We start from the raw sequence: 21,461 nt of genomic DNA on the forward strand, positions 1-21,461 counted from the left end.
AAAGAAGAAAACAGTGTAGCCCTTGTTAATTACTTGCTTTATTCCCTATTACTGTTTAGATGTATCCTAGTATTAAAGATGGATTAATGTAGTTCAAGCACATTTGTCTCATTCTCCTTTCCCAGTATTCTACCTGCAAATACTTCACTTTCAATCATAATTTTGCTCTATGTCCTAAACAGTATAGTGGGATAAAATATACATTAGTAACAGCTCTATACCCCTGAGTAGGAGCTGTCTCAGTCCCCGCACCAAATAACAAGGTTCTCTGTGACTTACATTGTATCTGGAGCCTAGGGCAGAAGTACTCACAGATCACTTGAGACTGATTCTCTTCTATATCAAACCCAATTACTTTTCATGCAGGTACTTTAGTAGAGATACCAGTGAAATTTATTTTTTGATAACCTCACAGAAAACTGTTCAAACTTGATTAGAAAGCATCAAAAGATGGAGAATCTGTCAGTTCCCTTGGTTGCTTTTGGCTAATCATCCTCACAGTTAAACACTGTAATTTAATTACTATTTTCAGTACATTTGATTACAGGTTTCAAACAAGTTCTTATTACTTTCTTCTCTGTATCAAATAGCTCTTTCAGACAATTTTCTCCCTAGTAAGGTACTCATACACTCTAAATCTCATCTCCTCTCAATCTTCTTTTGATTAACTAGACAGACTGAGTTTTAAGATTCTCATTCAGGTCTTGGTTGCACAGATATAATTGTGAGCAAAACTCAACTTCAGATGTTATTAGCTATATTAAAAATACATGCAAGTACTAGACATTAAACATTTTTGCCTAACTTTATAGCAGTGATTCTGAATTCTTCATTAACAGTCAAATTTCATCCAAATCAAATCCAAAGTGACAATTCATCAAGTTTCCTAACATTCTGGCAAGTTCACTACCCACTGGCACGCTCTACATTTATCATTTTACACTGTATTCCACACAATCATAATAATAATATCTTACATTCTATGTAGGTTCTCTAACTATGTTAATTCGGGACAACTGGCTTCTTCTAGATGGCAAGGGCAGCTGTCAAGGTCTTGTCTATCAGCACTTTGCCAGTAGATAAATGTTGCTCTCAAATCAAGTCAGAATCCACCCATAGTCTGAAAGGTCAAGCTTAAAATCATGATGTTTCCGCTTCATTTGGTGGAGTAAAGTTTGCTAAGTTTGCATTCTCTAATTCAACAGAAGGATGAATTTGTATTTAGTACATGAGAAATTGTTTTGGTCTGAGGATAAAGGCTGATTTCTAGAGATTGAAGTCAGAGAAAATTTAGACTCACACCTAGAACAGAAACAAAGCTAAATATAGGTGCTCAGAGACACTTGCTGGAGTGGTCTTGAATTTTGCAGAACTCTAATGTGTAAGAAGAAAAGGGGTCCTGTGTGAAAGACAGGGTTCGAAATCTCCCAGGTTACCTCAAGTTTTCGAGTGAATCTGAACTATACTGAAATATTCTGCTGTCTGGTGACTCTGGTGTCTTCAGTATCGGTGCTGAATTTACTGAGGATTTTGGGGGAGAAACACTTCTAGTCTTTCCTACTGGATGCAATCACACAGAAACCTTGTACTGCTTACCAATATGCCTAGGAATGATGCCAGATGACTGCAGCATCCATGCCTGTTCCTGATTTTCAGGGAAGCCTTCCAAAATCCATCCCTATTGAACAAAAACATGAAACGGTTATTGATCCAGGAAAACAGAAAAATTAGCACTAAATATCGGTGCTATTTACACAAAAGTTACAACAGCACAATATTTGTCATGGATGCTTGTGAGAAGAGAGCAAACATGGAGCACTGATATTTTTGTGAAATGGCATGCACTAATACCACTGCCACAAAGAAATGGGAACTTATGTATTGTAGCAATGATTTTTTTTAATGCTTCAATCTTAAAAAAAACCAAACAACTTCTATCTTGAATAAAAACAACCCAAACCAATTTCTACAGTTTTGAAATATTCAAAAGGATACCAGCCCACACTGTGTATAAAAAAAAAAAGCAGCTAAACAAATCTAAAGACAGATTTAATGCCAAGAACATTGAGGAAAATATGCACGCTTTCATTATTTTCTTAAATTATACAGGAAAACTCACAGTAATGGAACCAGCATTCCCAAAGCTAATGAAGCAACAGAGCACAAGAAAGAAAAAAGGAAAAAAAGCCTTTTGCTCCCTTAAGTCCTTGTTATAGCCAGCTAAGTGTTGGATTGGGCATCTTTAAAAAAACATTTACAGATCTGTGAAATACCGTAGGAGAGGTGCACCCTCACTCAGTTTCTGTGTGATGCAGTATTTGAAATCTAATCCACTTCCCGGTCTCAAGTCTGAATCTTCTAAACTTTCTCTAATTTATCTGTTAGTTGCTTAACCACACGTGTCCTTGTCACTGTATCCTATACCTCGGAATAACTTTGTGATACTACAATAAATCTGGAAACCATCTTGGTACTGAAATAAAGAAGATATTTTAATACTGCATTAGCTAGCAATCACTATCATCCCTCACATAAATTTGAAGCTCTGTCAGTATGGGGTCCAAAGGTTTTAGAAGTATTTCAGGGAAACATATCTCCATGACTTCTGTAGGAGGAAATTGGGACATTCCAATTATACAAGAAAATAGAGTAGACTATTTAAAATTCCTTAATTAGCCTGGTTTCAGGAACATGTCATGCTGCTGATATCTGTAGAAAATAAGAGACTCAAGTAACTGCAAGCCATTTTTGCCACTCCCAGTGTTTGCTCTATCGAATTAGAATGAACCGCTGTCTAAGGTCACACAGGTGCTGAGAAATCAATTTACCCCTTGGGACTTGCAGGAGGCAAGGCTGCACAATAGTTTTAGTGGCGTGCTAGGAACTTCAGCACTAGTTCTGAATATATTGTGCTTGTACAACATGTATATAGGCCCAGATCCTCTTCTGGGGAGAAATGGCATCAGAGGTCTGAAGCCAATAAATCTATGCCAATTCACACAAACTACAAATCTGGCTCATTTTCTCCAAGTGCAACACTTTTGGAAACTAAAACAAAACAAAGAAAACCCACCCCACAAAACCATTGCTTCTGATCTCACTACAGCTTATTGCTCAAAATCACATACCGAGCAACAGGCAGTAAGCACCGAATATTGTTTTCAACAATGCATAGCAAACTTCCATAGGTTTATATACAAATTTCAAAGGTCCTTAAAGCAAGCAATAAACAATTTTATAGCTAAAAGTTTTTGCAGTGGAAGAAAGCATAGCACAATAAAGAGCTTCCTGCAACAAACACATTTTAAGGCATTAAACAAATGCAAAATAAACAGACACTACAAAAATAGTTAGCATTTTGGATCTTATTTCCAAAGGTCTCTGAGTTCCAGGGTATCAGTCAGTCCCTAATTAGAATACATTATCCATCTACTTGACACTTCAGTGAAATGTCTATTCCACCACAGAGCTGCAGCTTTGTTCAGAACAGGTTTATTGATATTCTGCTGCATTCCCTCTCCATACCCCCAGTGGCTTGGTTCTGTTTTATCACACATCAAAAAGGCCGTATGCTCAGGGCACCCCATGCACAGCTCAGAGCTGGAGGTCTGAACAGCTGCAAGTAGTATGGTATCACAGGAGGGACAAGCTCCAAGCAGATGTCACAGATAAAAAAAAAAAAAAAAGAAAAAAAAGAGAAAAAAAAAGAAAAAAAAAGGGAGTGTGGCTTGGGAACGAAGCAAGAGGAAGCAAAACACAGCAGAGCAAGACCTGACTTAAAATATGCCTATCATGCTTTATGCAAACACTGGTATTTTTTGCCCTCCTGACTATCATTAAAGTGTAATTAGTAACTTCACATAGTAAATTTGTTTCTTTAAGAAGCCATCTATTTTTTGTTCTTGATAGCAGTAACCTTACATCCATGCATGGATTGCACCTTATCACATCAAGGGTGGAACAAAGGCTAAAAGTGAGGAATTCCACGGTGCCTTTACTCTGTGGTCACTGTTCCCTCTCCTTCAGCTGGAAACCTCAATCCTTCCCCACATGAAGACTGCCGTGAACACAGCACTCTGCTGCTGCCTTAACGCCAGGTGAAGTGCTCCTTGGAGACCCATGCCATGCTGAAAGTCAGCAACAAGGAAGTACTTTCAAAGCCATCGCTTTCCAGATTTAAGGAATCTGGAGAAAAGGAAATGCTCAAGGTCATTCCCAAATGTAAAGCTCATTCCTCTGCTGGCACTACTCTCAGCTGTAATACCCAGCCTACACAGTCACACTTTTCACCTCAATAATAATGACTTGGGCATTCAGTTCTCTCTTGTTATTTGACCTGCACAGTCTCAATTATTTTTTAATTACAGAATCCAAAATTGACACTGCCTTAAAATACAGAAAAGGGATAGCACAGAGAAATCATGCTGAATTACGTGGCACATCTGAAAGAAATCTCAGCCACAAGCATAAAGATCAAAGGTCATGAACACTGCTGCCTTTAGGAAAATGGCACATCGCAACAGTTTTTCCACATCATCATTCAGTATTTTTGAAAAAGTATTACATGCCTTTCACTCCCATCTGTAGAAAGAGGAAAGACAATAATGCAAAAAAAATTAATTTTGGTAATAGCGTTGCCAGTACGAATCTAAAATTTCTGACATTTTCAGAAAACAGCAGACTGAGGAGTGCAGTAGAAGTATTGCCAACCCAGCTCCTGCAGTCCATCAACATTAGCAGCACGGATGATGAAAGAAGCTCCAGCTTCACCAAATTTCCCATTAGAAAGAAACCTTTTATTCCCCATGTTATTTCTGTAGGCTGAGTAAACTGCAAAGCTACTAAAAAAAAAAGCCACATTCTTCTTGGAAAACAAAAAAGACGGTGAATAGGCAGATTCTCTCCCCAGATAAATCTATGTAACATCACTATCCTTGCATGGAATTTCCCGGAGACAACATGATGATCTTTATCTCCCAAGGTAAGAAAGAACCAATAGCCGTTGCTCCACTTCCCTTTCAAGGATAGCCGCCACCCTTCTGAACTATTTCGTACCAATCAAAAGTAATTCTACCACTACTCTTGTGAATTACTGGCCTAAGCTTAGTTTCTAAATGGTCCTAAGACACGAGTAAGGCTGCTCAGCGCGCTCTCGCAAATTCACCATGTAGCAACCTCTTCGCTAGCCCTCCCCGGTTCTATAAATTCCCTCCACAACACCAGCAGTCAGAGGGGCCGTAGCCAACATGCACTAACCCTGTAAGATGAAAAGTCTTCGTATCAGCTTCACAAGTCCCAGGTTCTAACATAATGCTTGCAATAAGTTTGCTGCGTATGCTGGGAGACCTACCCGTCTGATCCCTCGCAGTCCTAACTACATTTGTATTAGAACAACACACAACACAGAGTCTCAGCAGAGCTGTTGATCAATAAAAATGTTCTCCTTAGAGAATGCCTGTGACATCTATAAACCTGTGAGTGTCAAAACAACGGCACAAAAATTCTGTATTCCTACTGTCAGTGGGATGAAAGCTGTACAATTAATGCCAAGCCAATGACACCACAAGGAGAAATAAAACAAACAGCTGGTGGTACTATGATCCAACATACTGCTCCTAATCTATTAACATTTTCACTAAAAAAATGCTGACTCATGTTTTGAAAGAAATGGCATAAATCTGTTCAATAATGTAAAAAATCCACAATATTAATTCTATTTCCAATCACACAAGGAAAATATTGCCATTAAAATTCATAGATCCCCTTTCAAATGGAAAAGGCATACACAATGTGAGAAAGTTTTAGTGACTGTGAATTACTATCTATGAAGTAAAAGATTTTTAATAACCATCACAACTTTGAAAAATCAATTATGTGTTTTTTCTAAAAATAGCTGAAACCTTAACTAGATCAATAACTACCAGATATTTGATCTGGAGTGCTAAATAACTATTATGACTTAAAAATAAAATAAAAATAAAATAAAAATAAAATAAAAATACCTTCAAGAGAAACCAGACAGACCAATATAATTCAAGCACAGTGACTAGCAATGCAAAAGTTTAATTCGACTTTGCAAATTCAAAATTAATAGATCAATTATGGAGTTATACAGTATTTTGTAGAGAAAAAACATCAATAACTGTTAGGTTTTCTGCCAATCTCTTTACTCCTTTCTAAGGATCCAGAAATCATTGTTTCAGTCTCCCAGATGATGAAGCATGGAGCAAGAAACATAGGATCCTAAAACACACAAAAAACGGTCCATTTGGCCAAGAAGGGGAGGGAGTCATGTCCTTATACAGAACGAACTAGAAAATTCTTCCACAGTCTTCTCAGGTCTTGATTGTACCAGTGTAGGAAGGGAACTCAAAGCGAAACAGCAGCTATGTTTAGGAAGAAAATAAGAGTTTGAACTAACAGCAGTGTGCTTTTTGCCTAAAAATTGTGTCTTATCTGCATGCTGAAGTAGATTTCATTAGTTCACAGTAAGCGGAAAGAAGGCAGGAGGGGGCATCAGGAAAAATCCACGCAGTTTAGAGTTGCCAGTACGTTTTACAATCCTTGGCAATTCCCCATGTAAGCAAATACTGATGTAGTTTAAAAGCACAGGGTTCGACTCATCACTGTTACTCCAAAGTTGCAGGAATTCAACCCCATGAACGTTAATGGGATTTCTATCTGGTATAAATCTAGAATAATTTAGAGATGAGCTAGGTTTCTGTTTCATGAATTTCCCTTCATAAAACCAATTGCTCACATTTCTTTGAAGGAGGAGGAGTCCTGCACTGTCATTTGTAAATATGTATGGGAGCCAATAATGCATCCCAAAATTTTGTTACAGTGAGTCTCTTGTTAAAACTGGATTTAGCTAAAAATGCAAAGAAATGTTCAAAAATCACCCACATAAACTTATTTTTACTCCTTCAGAGCTTCCTCTACTGATGGAAAAGGAAGAACTTTTATAGCAAGACACTTCCCAATGCAAATACAGGCCCTGCCATGCACTCTTCTGTGACCTGGCAAAAGAACAAGATTAGCTGGGCGAGGAAAGGTTTGGTTTAGCTTAATGACTTTTCGCAGTAACATTAAACACCAGCAGGTACTATTCTAAATTAAATTCTCATGCAACCAGTGGATTAGGTAATGGGATCGGTCGAAGTTTAGCTATTGCTAGTTCTAAGTACTGCTTGAAGAGACAGCATACTGCCTATTTTGCTGCAGCTATATGCTCACAACAGAAATGTGACACAGACGGATGTCCTCTAGCAAACCTCAGGCAGGAACAATTTAAGAGATTATATCTCCAGCTATTCATTACCATCTTGATCAAATGATCCTTTCCACAGTTCACGTGCTGTAATTGTCCATCTGATCTAGCTTACGCAAGGCGGGTCCATTGAAAGCCACTGCCGTCAGTGGCTTAAGCTAAGACAGTTGACTTTGCGCTGGAGCACATGAAGCATGAAGACAACTTTGGCAATCATTTATATTATCTGAGTTCTAAAAGCCCAAACTTTCAACAGGGGCAGAACTTTTTTTTTTAATTCTTCTTGCTAGTTTTGTTGATGTTTCTCTGCACCTATTGACACCTCCGCTACAGAATTACCATCTTAAAAACTACAAGGCCATGGCCCAGCCCCCAAGATTATTTTGTTTTACATGGATGGAAGCATCCAGTCTGCAGATCACTGCAGACTACACCAAAAATCACAGAGAAAGAAGTACATGACATAAGGTTTTCAGCATTTCCAGTTTCTTTCAGTGCTTAATGCTAAGAAGCTTTAGGACGCAATTTTCACGCTTCAATGAAAAGTTAATTACTAGTCCTGCTTTATTCAACCAACAAGGTAGATGATGATGATGATGTTAAGAAGCAACAGATTTTAATAAAACTCTGAGCCTTGCAATACCTCTGTGTGGTCAGGAAGTACTAGTTACCCCTGACCAAAAGGTGCGAGCGCTACAGAGTGACTGTTCTGAAAACATGTGCTATTTATCTGAAAAAAAGCTGTTTAGTCCTTCATGAACATAACACCTACTTTGGACTGGACTTTCTCCTCAAGAAGTGCATCAAATAATATGCAGGTTGTAGTCTGGCACTGTTTAGAACCTGGGGTTTATCCAGTAGATTAGTATGTCTCTTATAAATAATCCCTTATAATGGGTTGATTATGGACTCAATAAACCATAACATCATCTGAGATTTTAAAGGAAACACATAAAAGAGATTTTGCTTTCCTCGAGTCCAGCCATCAATTTCAACCAATATTAATCTACTTAAGTTCTCTTTTGGTTCTATGTTAAAAGTCTCTACTGCCATTAAAGCTAAGCACATGGAGGTGGAAAAAAAGCCACACATCTATGAAGACAGCTAAACCTATCCAGTTGCCTATTTGTGTAAACTAACAGTGAACATGTTAATTATTACCTAGAAGAGAATATATTCAAATGCAGTTTTTACTAACACAGGAAGAAAAAAAGTCACAATGGAAAATAAAGACAATTGAAATGAGTAATATTAGACTCTTTTTTACTCCCTTTCCTCAATAAGAGTTAAAATCTTAACATATTGATTTTTATATATTTTCTGTTTATCTGTTTTGTCCACTCTAACTCTGCCAGTTGCCCCAGGCAATCAACAAAGCTATGCTTGTTCAGCCTTTGATCATCTCTGTGCTAGAATATTAGCATATGCATACTCTCATCCTCCCCTTTATCCTGTTAATAAAGCTCCAAACTCCCTCTGCTGATGTTCAAGAAAGCAATCCGCTCCAGAGCCCCCAATGATTTGCCCCCATTCCCTCCTCTGCTCAGGACTCAGAATGCTAACTACTATGCACGAGTTGTGTAAGTGCTTATCCACCAGCCCTCTGAGGAGCAATTCTTACTTGTTTGATGCAGTCCACGTTTGACAGACGTTCCTGGATCAGATTGGCCCAAAGCGCATTGGGAATTTTCTAAAGAAAGAACAAAAAAAAGGCTGAATATTCACAATTGAGTTCAAAAGGAATTTTACCATGCAGGCATATTCCGGTTAAAGGTGAACTGAGATGTCGTCTTAAAAATAAATAAATAAACCTGTGCAAGTCCCAAGTCATTAACATAATATATCAGAGAGTTAATAACGGCACAAAAATCAGAGTTAAAGATAAGCTGAACACAAAGCCCATGTCCATGGTGTTTGCACACTCACATGGAAGCGGTGCAAGTTTTACACATGAACACACACACTGGACATCAAACCTGCAAAGGGATCCATAAGAACATCACATCCACAAGCAGTTCTTTTTAAACCACAAGTATCTGACCCGCTGCTGCTTCATGTGTGAGGGGACTCAGCATTAGTGATCTTAACAGCCACGCTGTGAGACAAGCAGAACCTCAGACACAGAGCAAACACCACAAAGGGTCTGATTTTCAGGAGGTCTGTTTCTTAGTTTCAAGTAGCTCGCACTCTTTAATCATCCAGAAAGTTTATTTAAAATACATTTCAATGTTAAAGTTAATTTTAATGTTAGTCTCTTTTTAAACTCTGGACTGTGAAATGGGATTGAAACTGCATGTGCAAAGGTTTTCGGTAGTGCCGTTTCTTTCTGTGACTATTACTTTTCCCATATCTAGAGATGTTTTATAAGATAGTATTTGCCCTCTGACAGAAGAGCAAAGTTCCTCTACAGATTTAGCACTCCCTCCCCAATATTTCTTCCATTATTATATTAGATTTTCTGACAAGAAATTAACAATACCCTTCTTTCCTTCTTGTAACTATTTTCTTCACTATCTTTTTAATTTAGGCCTTCATTCTATCCTGAACTTGGTTAAACAAACTCTACATTAGCCAGTTTAACTTGACAACATCTAGACCCTCAGCCATACCAGTTAGAGCAGCTGTTAATCTAAATGTCTTGATCAGTGCCATTCATTTTGTCATTATTGGTAAAATGAACACTCAGAAAAAAATCTGCAGTCAAATTCTCTACTTCCCAAGTCAAAAAATTATCTTTCACCTAACAATGTGATCTGGACTCTTTGTTCCACGCAGCTCCATATATTGTGGGTTCTCATCTCTTTTTTTCTAACCTAACAGTCTGAAGGGCAAAATCCTAATAAACAGTATTTCTGTAGGTTTATGTTCTGCTACAGGATGCAGATAGCAACATGAAAATGTGACTGACTATGCAGAAAGATTTCATAACCACCTTCTTCATTAGATCATGAAACAATTTCATCAGGAGCAGTGGAAACATAAGTCACTTTAAAGCAGAGTGGTACAAGCACTCCAGAATACAAAAGAGACCAGTCCTCAGCTGGAGGCATGGACAAGGTGGCCCAGCCAGGCGGTGGGTTTTCTTGTCTTGTTTATCTCCACTGTCCCCAGTTCTCAGTGCCTTTCCTAATATCAGCCATTCATAAGGCAACATTCAAGCAGGTAAAAGAGAAAAAGGGAAAGAAATTGCTGCGTTTCTTGAAAGTCAGCAGGTCCCATAGGGTGGTGCGTCAAAGCCTCCTGCAGCCTCTCGCTGCTGGAGCCTGGTCTGTGGCTTTGAGTCTGTCACCTTCCAAAGGTGCATCACGCTGCTATCAGAAACAGCTAGCGTCTTGCTTGCTTCTTTGATGTGTCACGTCAAGACAGGCTAGCAACTGCCGGGGGTCCACTCTGCTAAGCCTTGCCAAACCAATTTAAACCAAAATTATACTAACTTCTTTCAGTGCAGTGGTATTCTTAGTCCTCTCTTTTGAGTAGGGTTTACTGCACAAAAACAATCAAGGCCACACATGCGGGTATTTCAGGGTTTTAGTTCCTTCTGCTCTCTGTGGCTCAAGTCCAGTCTCAGTTCCTGGTCAGCTTTCCTCCTACTGAGCAGTAGCCTACAAAATCATGTTCAATAGGTTGCTTGTAGAACGCCTAATTATTCAACTAGAAATCATTAAATCTGATACATATCGGATAGCACATCTACAATTTCTCTCTCATAAACACTCAGATAAATATATCATGAGCCTGATAGATGGGACTTCACCTCCCAGCAATCTGCAATAATGGACAACGACACATATATATTTGCTAACTGCGGAACCATATCTTACCTAAGGAACTCTGAGCCTGTCCCAACATTCAGCTTAGTTAACGAGAAGACCTGCTGCTGTGGTATTTTATGTTCAGAGCACTTTTGTACATACACTGGTTTAATCACTATTTCCATACTGCTGAAAAACTGTACTCATTCATCATTAATTTTAAATATTCCATGTTATTTCAGGGACATCATATTTCAACTTCCATGCCTGCTCTACTCAGAGTTATATTTCAATGACCTCTTCATAAAGCTGCTACACTTATTTTTTGGGGGGACACCACTTTCCCTAGACATTTTTATTGGAAGTTTTGGATATATTTGTTCTGAAAACAGCTACAGCTAAAAAGTTCTGACTTCGCCAAGTTTGCACCTTGGAGAGAAAAGCAGTCAAGTTTGAAGAAATTTGGTTTAGTATTCTGAGAATCATGAATGGTTAGATTTAACTTGTTCAGATAAATACACATGAAAGGCTGGTCTTTTTTATGTATACACAAGACTGGAACAGTTCCTATTTGTTCCTTCATAGTAGTTCGTCCTGAACTAGATTAGAATGCTGAACATGCATAGAAAAGGATGCCTTGGGTTTTCCTCTCTTCTATTATATTTCTTCCTAAAAAGCACAGGGATATGATGCAACCCTCGAGCAGTTTGAAGTCATTAGGTAGTATGCAAACACCTTAACTGCAATTTAGTATAGCGTTAAGAGCACACCCATCCCACAAGCCCACAATTACCACAGTTGTTTCAACTTCCTATTTTATCCAGTTAACAGGAAAAGTGAAACATGCAATAGCTCAGCATTAGACTTCACCATAGGAAAAACCTGAAGGTGCTTCCTATTAACATTATAATAACCAGAGATGAGGGAATAATTTGCAATGATTTATCAAAAAATGTAGCCTCTTTTTCTGTTCATGGAATATTTATTGATAGCTCGTGGTCCTTCAAATTCTTTTGAATATTCAAAAATATTTGACTTCTTCTTGAAATATTTTTACATGCAGAATGATCACATTTTGCTTTGAACAGTCAATATTTAAAATTCACTACCTGAGCTGTGCTCATTAGTAAGTGGCCAGGTGTGTGTCAGGGAATGATTGCATGTCCAACTTTAAAAATTGAGCTTCAGAGAATAATCACGTATTTTAAGTACGCCTTCCATGAATTCTTGTGCCAGAAAAACTCAAATGCTTTAATGTTCACTGGGAGTGAACACAAAAGAGATGAAAGCTTGGCTAAAGATAAGTAAAATATGTGAACAAACATTTGTGGACATTTTTGCAGCATTTGCCCAGACCTAGTAACATGGGCCTACTGACCTAAAAATGAATGACCTTTGGCACTGGGGTTAATTTAGCCACAGTAACCTTATATGCATGAAACGTTCCTCTATCAACATTAAATTGTGTTATATGATCTTCACACCAGCCTTTCAAAAACACAGTCTTAGGTCCTGCTTTTCCTCTTTCCATTTATTAAATTGCTTTGGCCAGGGCTACAACTTTTTAATACCTTGGTTGTATCAAAGATAGCATAAACAGCTATTGTTCTGTTCCTGAACAGACATTCAAACCCTGTTGGTGCTAATGGATGTTATGTATGCTAGAGGAATCAAGTTCACCGTTTGCTTCAGCAGAACCAGGGGTCAGTTACCGCAACAGTAGATTTAACCAGCAGAATGAATCAGCAAGAGAAAATATAGCTCTTGAGATGGCAATTTGGCTACATTTTAAGTCATTGTAAAGCTTGCATTGATTTAGCGAAAGCAGGGAGTTCCCTCCTAGTCTTAGGAGTTATATTTGAGGAAACGAACTCATGTAAAAGAACAAAAGAAATGATTTAGCGAAAATGTTCTTCTAGGATCTAACATCTCAAAACCAAAGGCAAACTGCACAGTACTAAACCACCACCAGACTCTGCTCTTCGGGCACTCCTTACTACCTGATTAGCCTTGACATTTTTGACTTTCATCTTTCACACTATCCATCTTTTTAAATCAAATAAGCCCAAAAGGACACCCTTGAAAGTGCATCTGTATAGTCTGAAATATGTTAATAATTACAGTAATTAAACCAAAGGGAATTTTTGTTTTAAATTCTCCCCCTCCAAGTTGAAATTTATGAACCTAGCAAAACAATCTTTAATAATTAGAACGAAGATTTCAAAGTACATATTCTCAATAAGAATAATTTTATATCATCCCAGCCAAAAGCAAACCTTTTTGCCAGCAGGTTCAGCAAGTTCAATGAATTCTTTCCTCTCAGATCTTTTTTACTCCAGGCATCTCCAAACTTCATTCGTTTATTCAGTGTAATAAACATTACCCTATTTTCAGTCTAACTAAGGACAAAAAATTAATCTATCACACTGTCTACCATCTCAGCAAATTATGAATCTGTTGGCCAATTCCAATCAAATTTATCAGACATATAGAATTCTCACAGATATTAAATTGCTTCAATTTTTATGAAAGTAGGTGACAAGGGAGAAAAGATAAACTCAAACTAGTGGACTTGCTAGAGAGAGTCACAGAAAACCAGACTTTTTCCATGCTATTACTTGTGGAACTCCTTGACGTATGGAGAAAGGAATCAGCTAGAAGGGCAGGAATCAGAAGCAGAGATGCTTCTGTGTACTCAGGATATTCTTTCAACATATTTTTCTGATCTACTTGTCGCTAGCCTTTAATAACAAGACAATTAATTACGTTGCTGATCAAGTTATCTTGTGAGTCATGACATCTGGAAGAAATGGTCTTTGGACTAACTCCTTTGAACGTTAGTTAGGAGGCCCACAGTGAAGCATGAATGGATTTAAAAACCTGTCTGGAGCAAACTGAGTACTTGGAGTTGGGTAGAGCGCATCACCCCAAGTACAATCTCCTGATTTGGCTGCTATTGCCTCAGCTTGAGAGCTTCTAGAGTTTTCAATAACTGACTGCATTGTCATACTCCTTTTCAGATAACGCACCAAGTTATTTGCATCATGCTACAGAGAAATCAAACATGCACAACTAAGTATCTCTGTCAGATCAAAAAAAGTTCTTTGTGTATGTATCTTCCAGAGTGTTTTGTACTGAAGGAGACCTCAGAGATTAATGCTTATTTTATTGAGATTATTAAACATGCAGAAATAGAAGATGCTTTGTTTAATGATATAATGAACCATCCTTTAAATTGTATCGTACATACCTGGACTTCTCTCAATTCTGTTGCTCATGTCTAAGGTTAATGTTTTCAAGACCGACATTACATTGCCTTCCTCTCCTGCCCCTATTCTATGCCCTGACACATTTTTATCTTTGTTCATATCTTCTTATCTAGCAGAGGTTACCCTTCTTCTCTGAAAGATCCTGTACCTACATATATACAAACCACTGTACAAACCACCATAGATATAAGAATATTTACTCTGATCTGCTTAACTCATAACAGCGGAAATCCTGGGAATGCCATATAATTCCTCTTCTGTGACATGAAAACTACTATTATCATACCCTCTTACACACCTGTTTTCTTTCTTTATATGCCTTTGCTTCCTCTGTCAGCGTTAATATTTCCTTGAATAACAAAGTCTCCTGAGAGATACGTATGGCATCCAAATGTTTACAAAGCCACATTGCCTGAGGGAAGAAGAAAAAAATACAGGTTGAAATATTTGGTAAGAAAATGAAACATTTTTTCAGAAGGCTGCAGAAAGAGCGTTGTCCTAGCCTCCCATTTAAGCATACAGACTACATGTGTGACTTTAAGTAGCTTCTTATAAAGATGTTCAAGAGTCTACAGCTCTCAATAAGGTCTTTTTCATCTACTGTACTATAACACAGATTTTAAAGGAGAAAGCGTTCTTCCCAGCATGCGCGCACTACCGTCATCTGTAAGGTTTCTGTGGTCAGCTTTCTCTGTGCTTCAAATACAACTTGGACGTTTTCAATTAAGCTGTACCAGTGGACATGAGAGACAACAGGCCAGGCAAATGAAGCAATCCACAATACGGAAATACCACAAATACCCCAGTACGTGGGGGTACTCCTCCCAGGTTAATTAGTCCTGCTAAAAATCTGGGGAAAAAAAGCAGGCAGAATTCTGTTGCATTACAGCACTACCACTGCCTGAGCAAGGTCTCCCAGAGCTCACTTTAACATTTCTGTTTAACCTGTAGTGTAATACACAGGCACATCCCTTAGGAATGCCACCCTTCAGCTTGTCTTGTGCTCTTGTACCACTTGGACAATTCTGAAAGTTATTTTCTCTGGATAAAATTTTCACAAGTGCTGATCTCAGTAGAAAGTAAAAAGGTAACTGGACAGTATTCTAACATGGAAGGTAGCATACTTACAACTGTAGTTTTCCCAGAGGCAGGTGGACCAAGCACACAAATTCTGGGAGCTACGAAACAAGAACACGTGCATGTCAAGATGCAGAACAGAAAAAACCCCAATCAGTTTCCCACTATTGCATTGCATAATATAAATGTAATCACAATGAAACTATTATTTCAGTCAGAAAACTGCCTGAATGGAGACTTCAGGATTGAGCTCCACTGGGGAAAAAAAGGGGGAACAGTCAGTGTCAGCTGGGTCTTCCTTTAATCTCCATGGTCAATAAGATTAATAGTCTGACTAAACATGCCACTTAGAGAGATACATATCTCAATTTAAACACATGGATAGTTTAGTGGGTGAACCAGAGCTTAAGATACAAACATTTCCTTATCTGAGTTTGACTTTTCTTCCCAAGATATTGATTTAGACCTAACACATTTTGTGATGAAAAAATATTTTAGCTTGCACATGCAGGACAAGACTATTTAAAAGCGCTTATTATCATAATCATAGAATGGGATTATGGATAATGGATGGGACTTCTTGAGATCATCTCTCATTTCCCTTACACAGAATGGCAGGAAAAATACTTTTTACTCTGGCAAAGCTTTTGGCTCTCATCACAAAAAATGCAATTTCACTTTCTAGTTTCATCTAAATAGGTTGTGTAAGGGTTCAAAGAAGATTTAGATATTGCAAAATTAAGCACTCTCTCTCTACCCTTTTTGACAGCTACCTTCAATTTTCCTAGCCATCATTAAAAGTAATTTTCTTCATCTCTATATCTTGTGTTTCTCTACTGTGTGTCCCTCTCCTTTCCCTTAGGGGGCAAGGTGGGAAAAATGCATCCCAGTTCTGCGGAATTCTTAATCTAAGGCATACAGATGACACAATAGGCATCACTGTTGTAAGCTTCGTTGGGAATGAATTAGAGGCAAGACAAACAAGGGAAAATGGCAAGTATTTGGGACTTTTTCCATGAACACACCTTGGGCTGCAATCCCTCCAGCTGTCATTTTATATTAACATCTTTGATGTTTTTTTCCCCCCTATACCTTGGGGAAAAAAACAAACCAAACCAGACTATATACAGAAGGGACTAATGAGTATTTACTAGGAGTAACATAGGTCAAAACAGAGGAGGGATCTACTCACCCCAAACCCTCTTCAGCTCCTGATAACCAAGGGAGACAGTGTCTGATGGCAGCACACAGAGAAGGATGTGAAATGTATTTTTATGAGGCCTTCTAGGCACTTAACAGTTATTGGGCAGGTGCAATTTTTAAACATACATGAAACCCAAATTACAGATTCATCTCTACAAAGTTATCTGACTTGGAAGGTTTAAGAAAAACTCCCCCCTTATTGGTTCTTGCAAGTGCAACAGAACTAGTACACAATGTAGAAAAATACTTTAAAAGGATACATCAGCTGTTTTTATCACCTAATTTCTTTCAAATGTAATGTGATTAAATCCTAGGGTTTTTTTTTTTAAATCTAACACCTTGAAACTCCAGCCCGGTACTTAGGAATTATTTATAAACAGCGTCATAAAAGAGTGCTCGGGTGCCAACACTAATCAACTTCTTCAAACCACTTCAAAGAAAATCAAAAAACCTTTCCATCCACAGATCCTTTTGAGGTTTAACTAGGAGCATGATTTAAAATTCACAAGAAAACCCTTAGGTATTGAAGCTTTAATACACAGCTTTCTTGGACAAACGTTTGATAAAAAACGAAACATACCATTATATACACCATATCATGCTTTAATATTGCCCAGGGCTACTGTAAATGCTCACTTTGTACTAAATCTGGTTTTCTCTCTGCTTAGTGGCTGGCAGCAGATGGGGCAGTGTAATTCACTGATTTACTCATTTGCACACTTGTAAGACTCCTCTAAAGCATTCTCCCTAAACATATGACACAAGGGCACAACCAGGACACCACTGTATGTAATGTTTAACCCCCTCCAATCAGCAAATAGTCAGTATTTAATACTGGAGGTCTAAACCAGCAGCTAAACGAAGTCAGGAAAATCTAGAAAATGCCTTTTTCTTCAGTAACAAATCATATTTCATTCCATGTTTTGTCTTGATTAAATCCTGTAACATCATCTCTTCCAAGCAAAGTAAGTTTTAACATCCAACAATTATTTTAGTAATAACAAAACTAATCCTGGAATAACGCAAATGCAACTCAGTGAGTCCAGCTGTTCTTTTAAGTCCAAAAGATTCTATGATTAACATTAATGTGACAAAATTTGCTTAAATTATGAGAGAAATCCTTTGTCAAACAGGAAAAGCACATAGTACATGATGAACATTCTCGCAGAACTTTTTTACATTTCTTCAGAAGTTTGACTATAAAGGAAGAACCCGCAGAAATGCCACTTGGATCCTGAAAGCTTTTTTTTTATTAGCACTAACCAAGATATCACATAGAAAACTAGCATCTTTGTATATGAAAGAATTATCAGTTCTTTAAGGCTTTTAGAAGGATCTCATGAAAGAACAATAGCACAGAGCCTTGAGCACAAACACTTAGCCACACATTTGACCTACGAAAATTTCAAGACAGTTGTATGCTATAATCATTAGACTTGTTTATATTTTTAAGAGTACTTTAGATCCTATTATTAATTAAAAAGGTTTTCTAACTTCACACCTGGGATAGCTGCAATGCTTCTTTTCCACACATCTCTGTTTGAAATTTTCTCTAGGGCTAAAACTGTCTAGCAAGGCAAGATCATGAAAATTCATTGCTTTACTGATGGCTCTAATAAGGTTTTTTTCTTCTAAATAGTCAGCACCTTCCGCCATGATCAAAAAGTAAAATCAACTCTGCTACAGATTTCTGTTACATTATTTTCCATATAATTTATTCTTAAAACAACATTTAGGCTTTAATTTTAATTGGAGTTCCTTCCCTTTCCTGTTAGGTTTTTCCAGACCAACAGCAGACAGCATTTTTCCTTTGACAAACAACTGCTGTAGTTCTATCTTTGGCCTCTAAGTACTGAAGCCATGGAATGGAAACCTGCCTAATTCTGTTCAAATAATACCGTGGGGCTTAAGGACAAATGTTAGCTCAATGTGAAAAAATTTTATCAGCGTTCTATCAAACCGCATGAAATTCCTCTGCATATTTTCCACGGGTCTATAAAACAGATTGATTACTCATGCTGCCTGCATTAGAAAAGGCTGGACACAATTTGCAGGATTTGATTTTTATATATATATATATTTAGCAGCATTTCAATCAACATCCATCTGATCACCACCACTAAGAGCTCACAGCACCTCTAGTGATAATGATTTCATTGATGCTGCAGCAGAACTTTCATAATGGTTTACTATGGTTTTAAAGAAACATCAAAGCAACATGACACCAGCTATCCCTGACAGCTCACGCAGAACAAAAATTATAGTTCAGTTGTGCATATCCAAATATAATCTGCCTAAGGGTGAACAGTTTGTAAATCAAATAATTTGATTGAGTGTACAAGCTTTTATTGTGCAGAATACAGACTTCCTATTCAATTTACCAGGTTTTGTTATACATACAAGTAGGCATGCTCACCGTTCCTTCATCTGAGATGCCACTGAGCAGTGGAACTCATTAACAGCAGCTAGTAACTAACTAATCAAAAAACAGAGAATCTGCCAGCCCAGGTAGAATAGGAACCCAAATTTACACCTGACAAAAGGAGTAATTAGCAAGCTTAAAGACAACAGGAAATATCAGATGGGGCACAGAACACATTAATAATTGATACACTAGAACTCTTTGTTATTCCCTTAGAGGGTTTCATTGTTATAACTGTTAAAGTGCATTTTTTTATTAGATTACCCACTAAAAAAAGAAATTAAAAGCATCTTACCTATAACCATTCCAAAACGCTCACCTTTTTCTTTTTTTTTTTTCCCCTCAAGACACAGTCTGAAAAGTTTTATCCATCATTTGCCAACTCGAGCACAGCTGTCAAACAGCTGTTTACAAATAAGGGATTGAACTATTTATGGTGTCTGAATTTTCACTTACCATCATCGTTGTTTTGCTTTAAATGGTTTATCATATACTGAATAGGATCATCTGGCTTATGAATTAATAGTTCTTCAAGCATGTTCTGGAAATAAATAGGACAAAGTCAGGGGAAAATGTAACGTAGCTATGCAGTCATGATATATTGCGTTTTCACAGCAACGTTACACCGAGCATCTTAAAGAGTTTATAAATGCTTATTCATTTTCTTAAGGCCCCTTTCACAGGCAAAATCGAGACTATGAAACCTATTTTAGATGCTGAAAAACTGAAGCAAAGCATAGTCAGAGAATTGCCAATAAAAAAATTAACCTATTTGCTTTAGCTTATTTATGATACACATGGACACCAGAAAGGTTTGGCTTGAGCAGTCTGGTGTAGATAACAGTCGAGACAGCGTTGACATAAAAACCATACAAGGAGTTTTGAAAACAGAGTCAACTTCAATTAGTGTCTCTGCAGGGCAAGTTAACCCTCCTTCTCGAGCACATTCCCACAAGTTTCCGACCAGCCTAGGGACTGCGGAACAGACAAAACCGGCAGAAATCACAAACCCAACAACCAATCGAAGCCACAAAAGCAGCGCTTCTCACTCCCGCAGCTGTACTAGTCTTCCTCCGACACCAGGAGTAAGGCATGGGAAAAAAGGCTTAAAGCATTTCCTTGAATGTCTGTTTTGGAACCCATTTTCCTATTAAATGTTTAAGGTTCCAGAGGGCCTTGCTTCAGCTCCCACCGATAGCAGTGGAGATCTCCCGCTGATTTCAGTGAGGATTGTAGCTTTACAGGCAGGGAAAGGAACAGCACTGAGAAACACTAACTCCGTAGATTTTCTCACAAGACATTTCAGCACAGCCAAGAATTCTGTAATTAGAAAATTAAAACTGAACATCAAATAGCAACTCATGTTCTGACTCAGATTATCTACTGAAATGCTCTGGAATAGGGCATCTTTTTCTAAAAATCGGTCATAACACTTTAATATTTACAAGTAAATTCTAGAAAGTCTGTAGATTTGATAGAATTTTATACTCTAACCAATTGATTATCTTTTATTAGAGTGGCCTGTTTTCCTTTTCTGCTTCATCCACTTCATTAGAATAACTAAAACACTCAATTTTGTTTATAAACTATTTCACATGCGGGTTCAGATGCTTCAAGGTCTGGGTAGCACATAGCATAAAGTATAAAATCTCTTTTTATTAGAAGTTCATTTAAAAATTATTACTTTCCAACAACATTTATTTAAACTAAGAAACTGGAATTTGGCACTACAATTATCAGCAGCTTTAAAAATAACAAACATAGAAAATTTGGACTTACTACAATTCAAAATTGTTCAGGCTGACAATGATACTTTCACTATTTTGTGCCCAAACCCTCCCAGCACTTATGTATATGCTTCATTTTATCCAGCTGAATTTTACACCAGCAGTTCTGTTCATTTCTGGGGGAGGTTTGCGGTTTGAATCTCACGGTTTACATTTCACATTTTGGGTTTTGTAAACGTTTCGGACAGTAACTTCAAGCTGCGTTTGTTTGCACCGTTATGTTGCCACAACACAATTGAAGCAGGAAAAGAAAACAACGCTGGGGAAATCCCATCAGCATTGTGTGTAACAGGAGGACCTGCAGCTGCATGCGATGCCTCTCGGCACGCAAAGCGCGGTATGGCCATAAACCCCCCGCAAGTACCACGCAACCCCGGTCACACTAAACGGCCTTGAAGTTACATGAAAAAAGAAAAGGAGGAAAAAAAGGAAAGCAAAATAAGCATATGCGTGTTTTCCAGTGAGTTTTGAGAAAGCGACGAGGCCTTACGACACAGAAGGCAGAGCCGGGAGGCGGCAGCGCTCCGAGCAGGTCTCCAGGTGAGCTCCGGGCACGGAGCGGCACCGGCACACTTCGTGCCCCGCACAAACCTCCCCGCCCGGCGCAGGGGCCCTTCCCGAGCCGCCAGCCCCGAACACGCCCGGCTGCAAGGCGGGGAAACCGCCCCGGCCGTTCACGGC

The 21,461-nt window shown here is 38.1% G+C and overlaps 1 protein-coding gene across 2 annotated transcripts in view; it reads right to left on the minus strand.

Annotated features, from left to right (window-relative positions):
- The window catches only part of AK8 (adenylate kinase 8), a 70,697-nt gene that overhangs the window by 48,424 nt on the left and 812 nt on the right, over nucleotides 1-21,461 (minus strand). Inside the window, exons 2-7 of one of the 2 annotated variants that reach the window (XM_075772285.1) lie at nucleotides 20,186-20,313; nucleotides 19,450-19,534; nucleotides 15,420-15,469; nucleotides 14,590-14,703; nucleotides 8,892-8,960; nucleotides 1,597-1,678 (exon numbers count right to left, since the gene is read on the minus strand). In XM_075772285.1, coding sequence (XP_075628400.1) covers nucleotides 1,597-1,678; nucleotides 8,892-8,960; nucleotides 14,590-14,703; nucleotides 15,420-15,469; nucleotides 19,450-19,531 — 397 coding nt within the window. In that variant the 5' untranslated portion in view covers nucleotides 19,532-19,534; nucleotides 20,186-20,313. The remainder of the gene's footprint in view (nucleotides 1-1,596; nucleotides 1,679-8,891; nucleotides 8,961-14,589; nucleotides 14,704-15,419; nucleotides 15,470-19,449; nucleotides 19,535-20,185; nucleotides 20,314-21,461) is intronic. The other variant, XM_075772284.1, reaches the window with a different exon arrangement.

Source organism: Balearica regulorum, chromosome 20 (assembly GCF_011004875.1).
Source record: "Balearica regulorum gibbericeps isolate bBalReg1 chromosome 20, bBalReg1.pri, whole genome shotgun sequence".
In the NCBI taxonomy this organism is placed as follows: Eukaryota; Metazoa; Chordata; class Aves; order Gruiformes; family Gruidae; genus Balearica; species Balearica regulorum.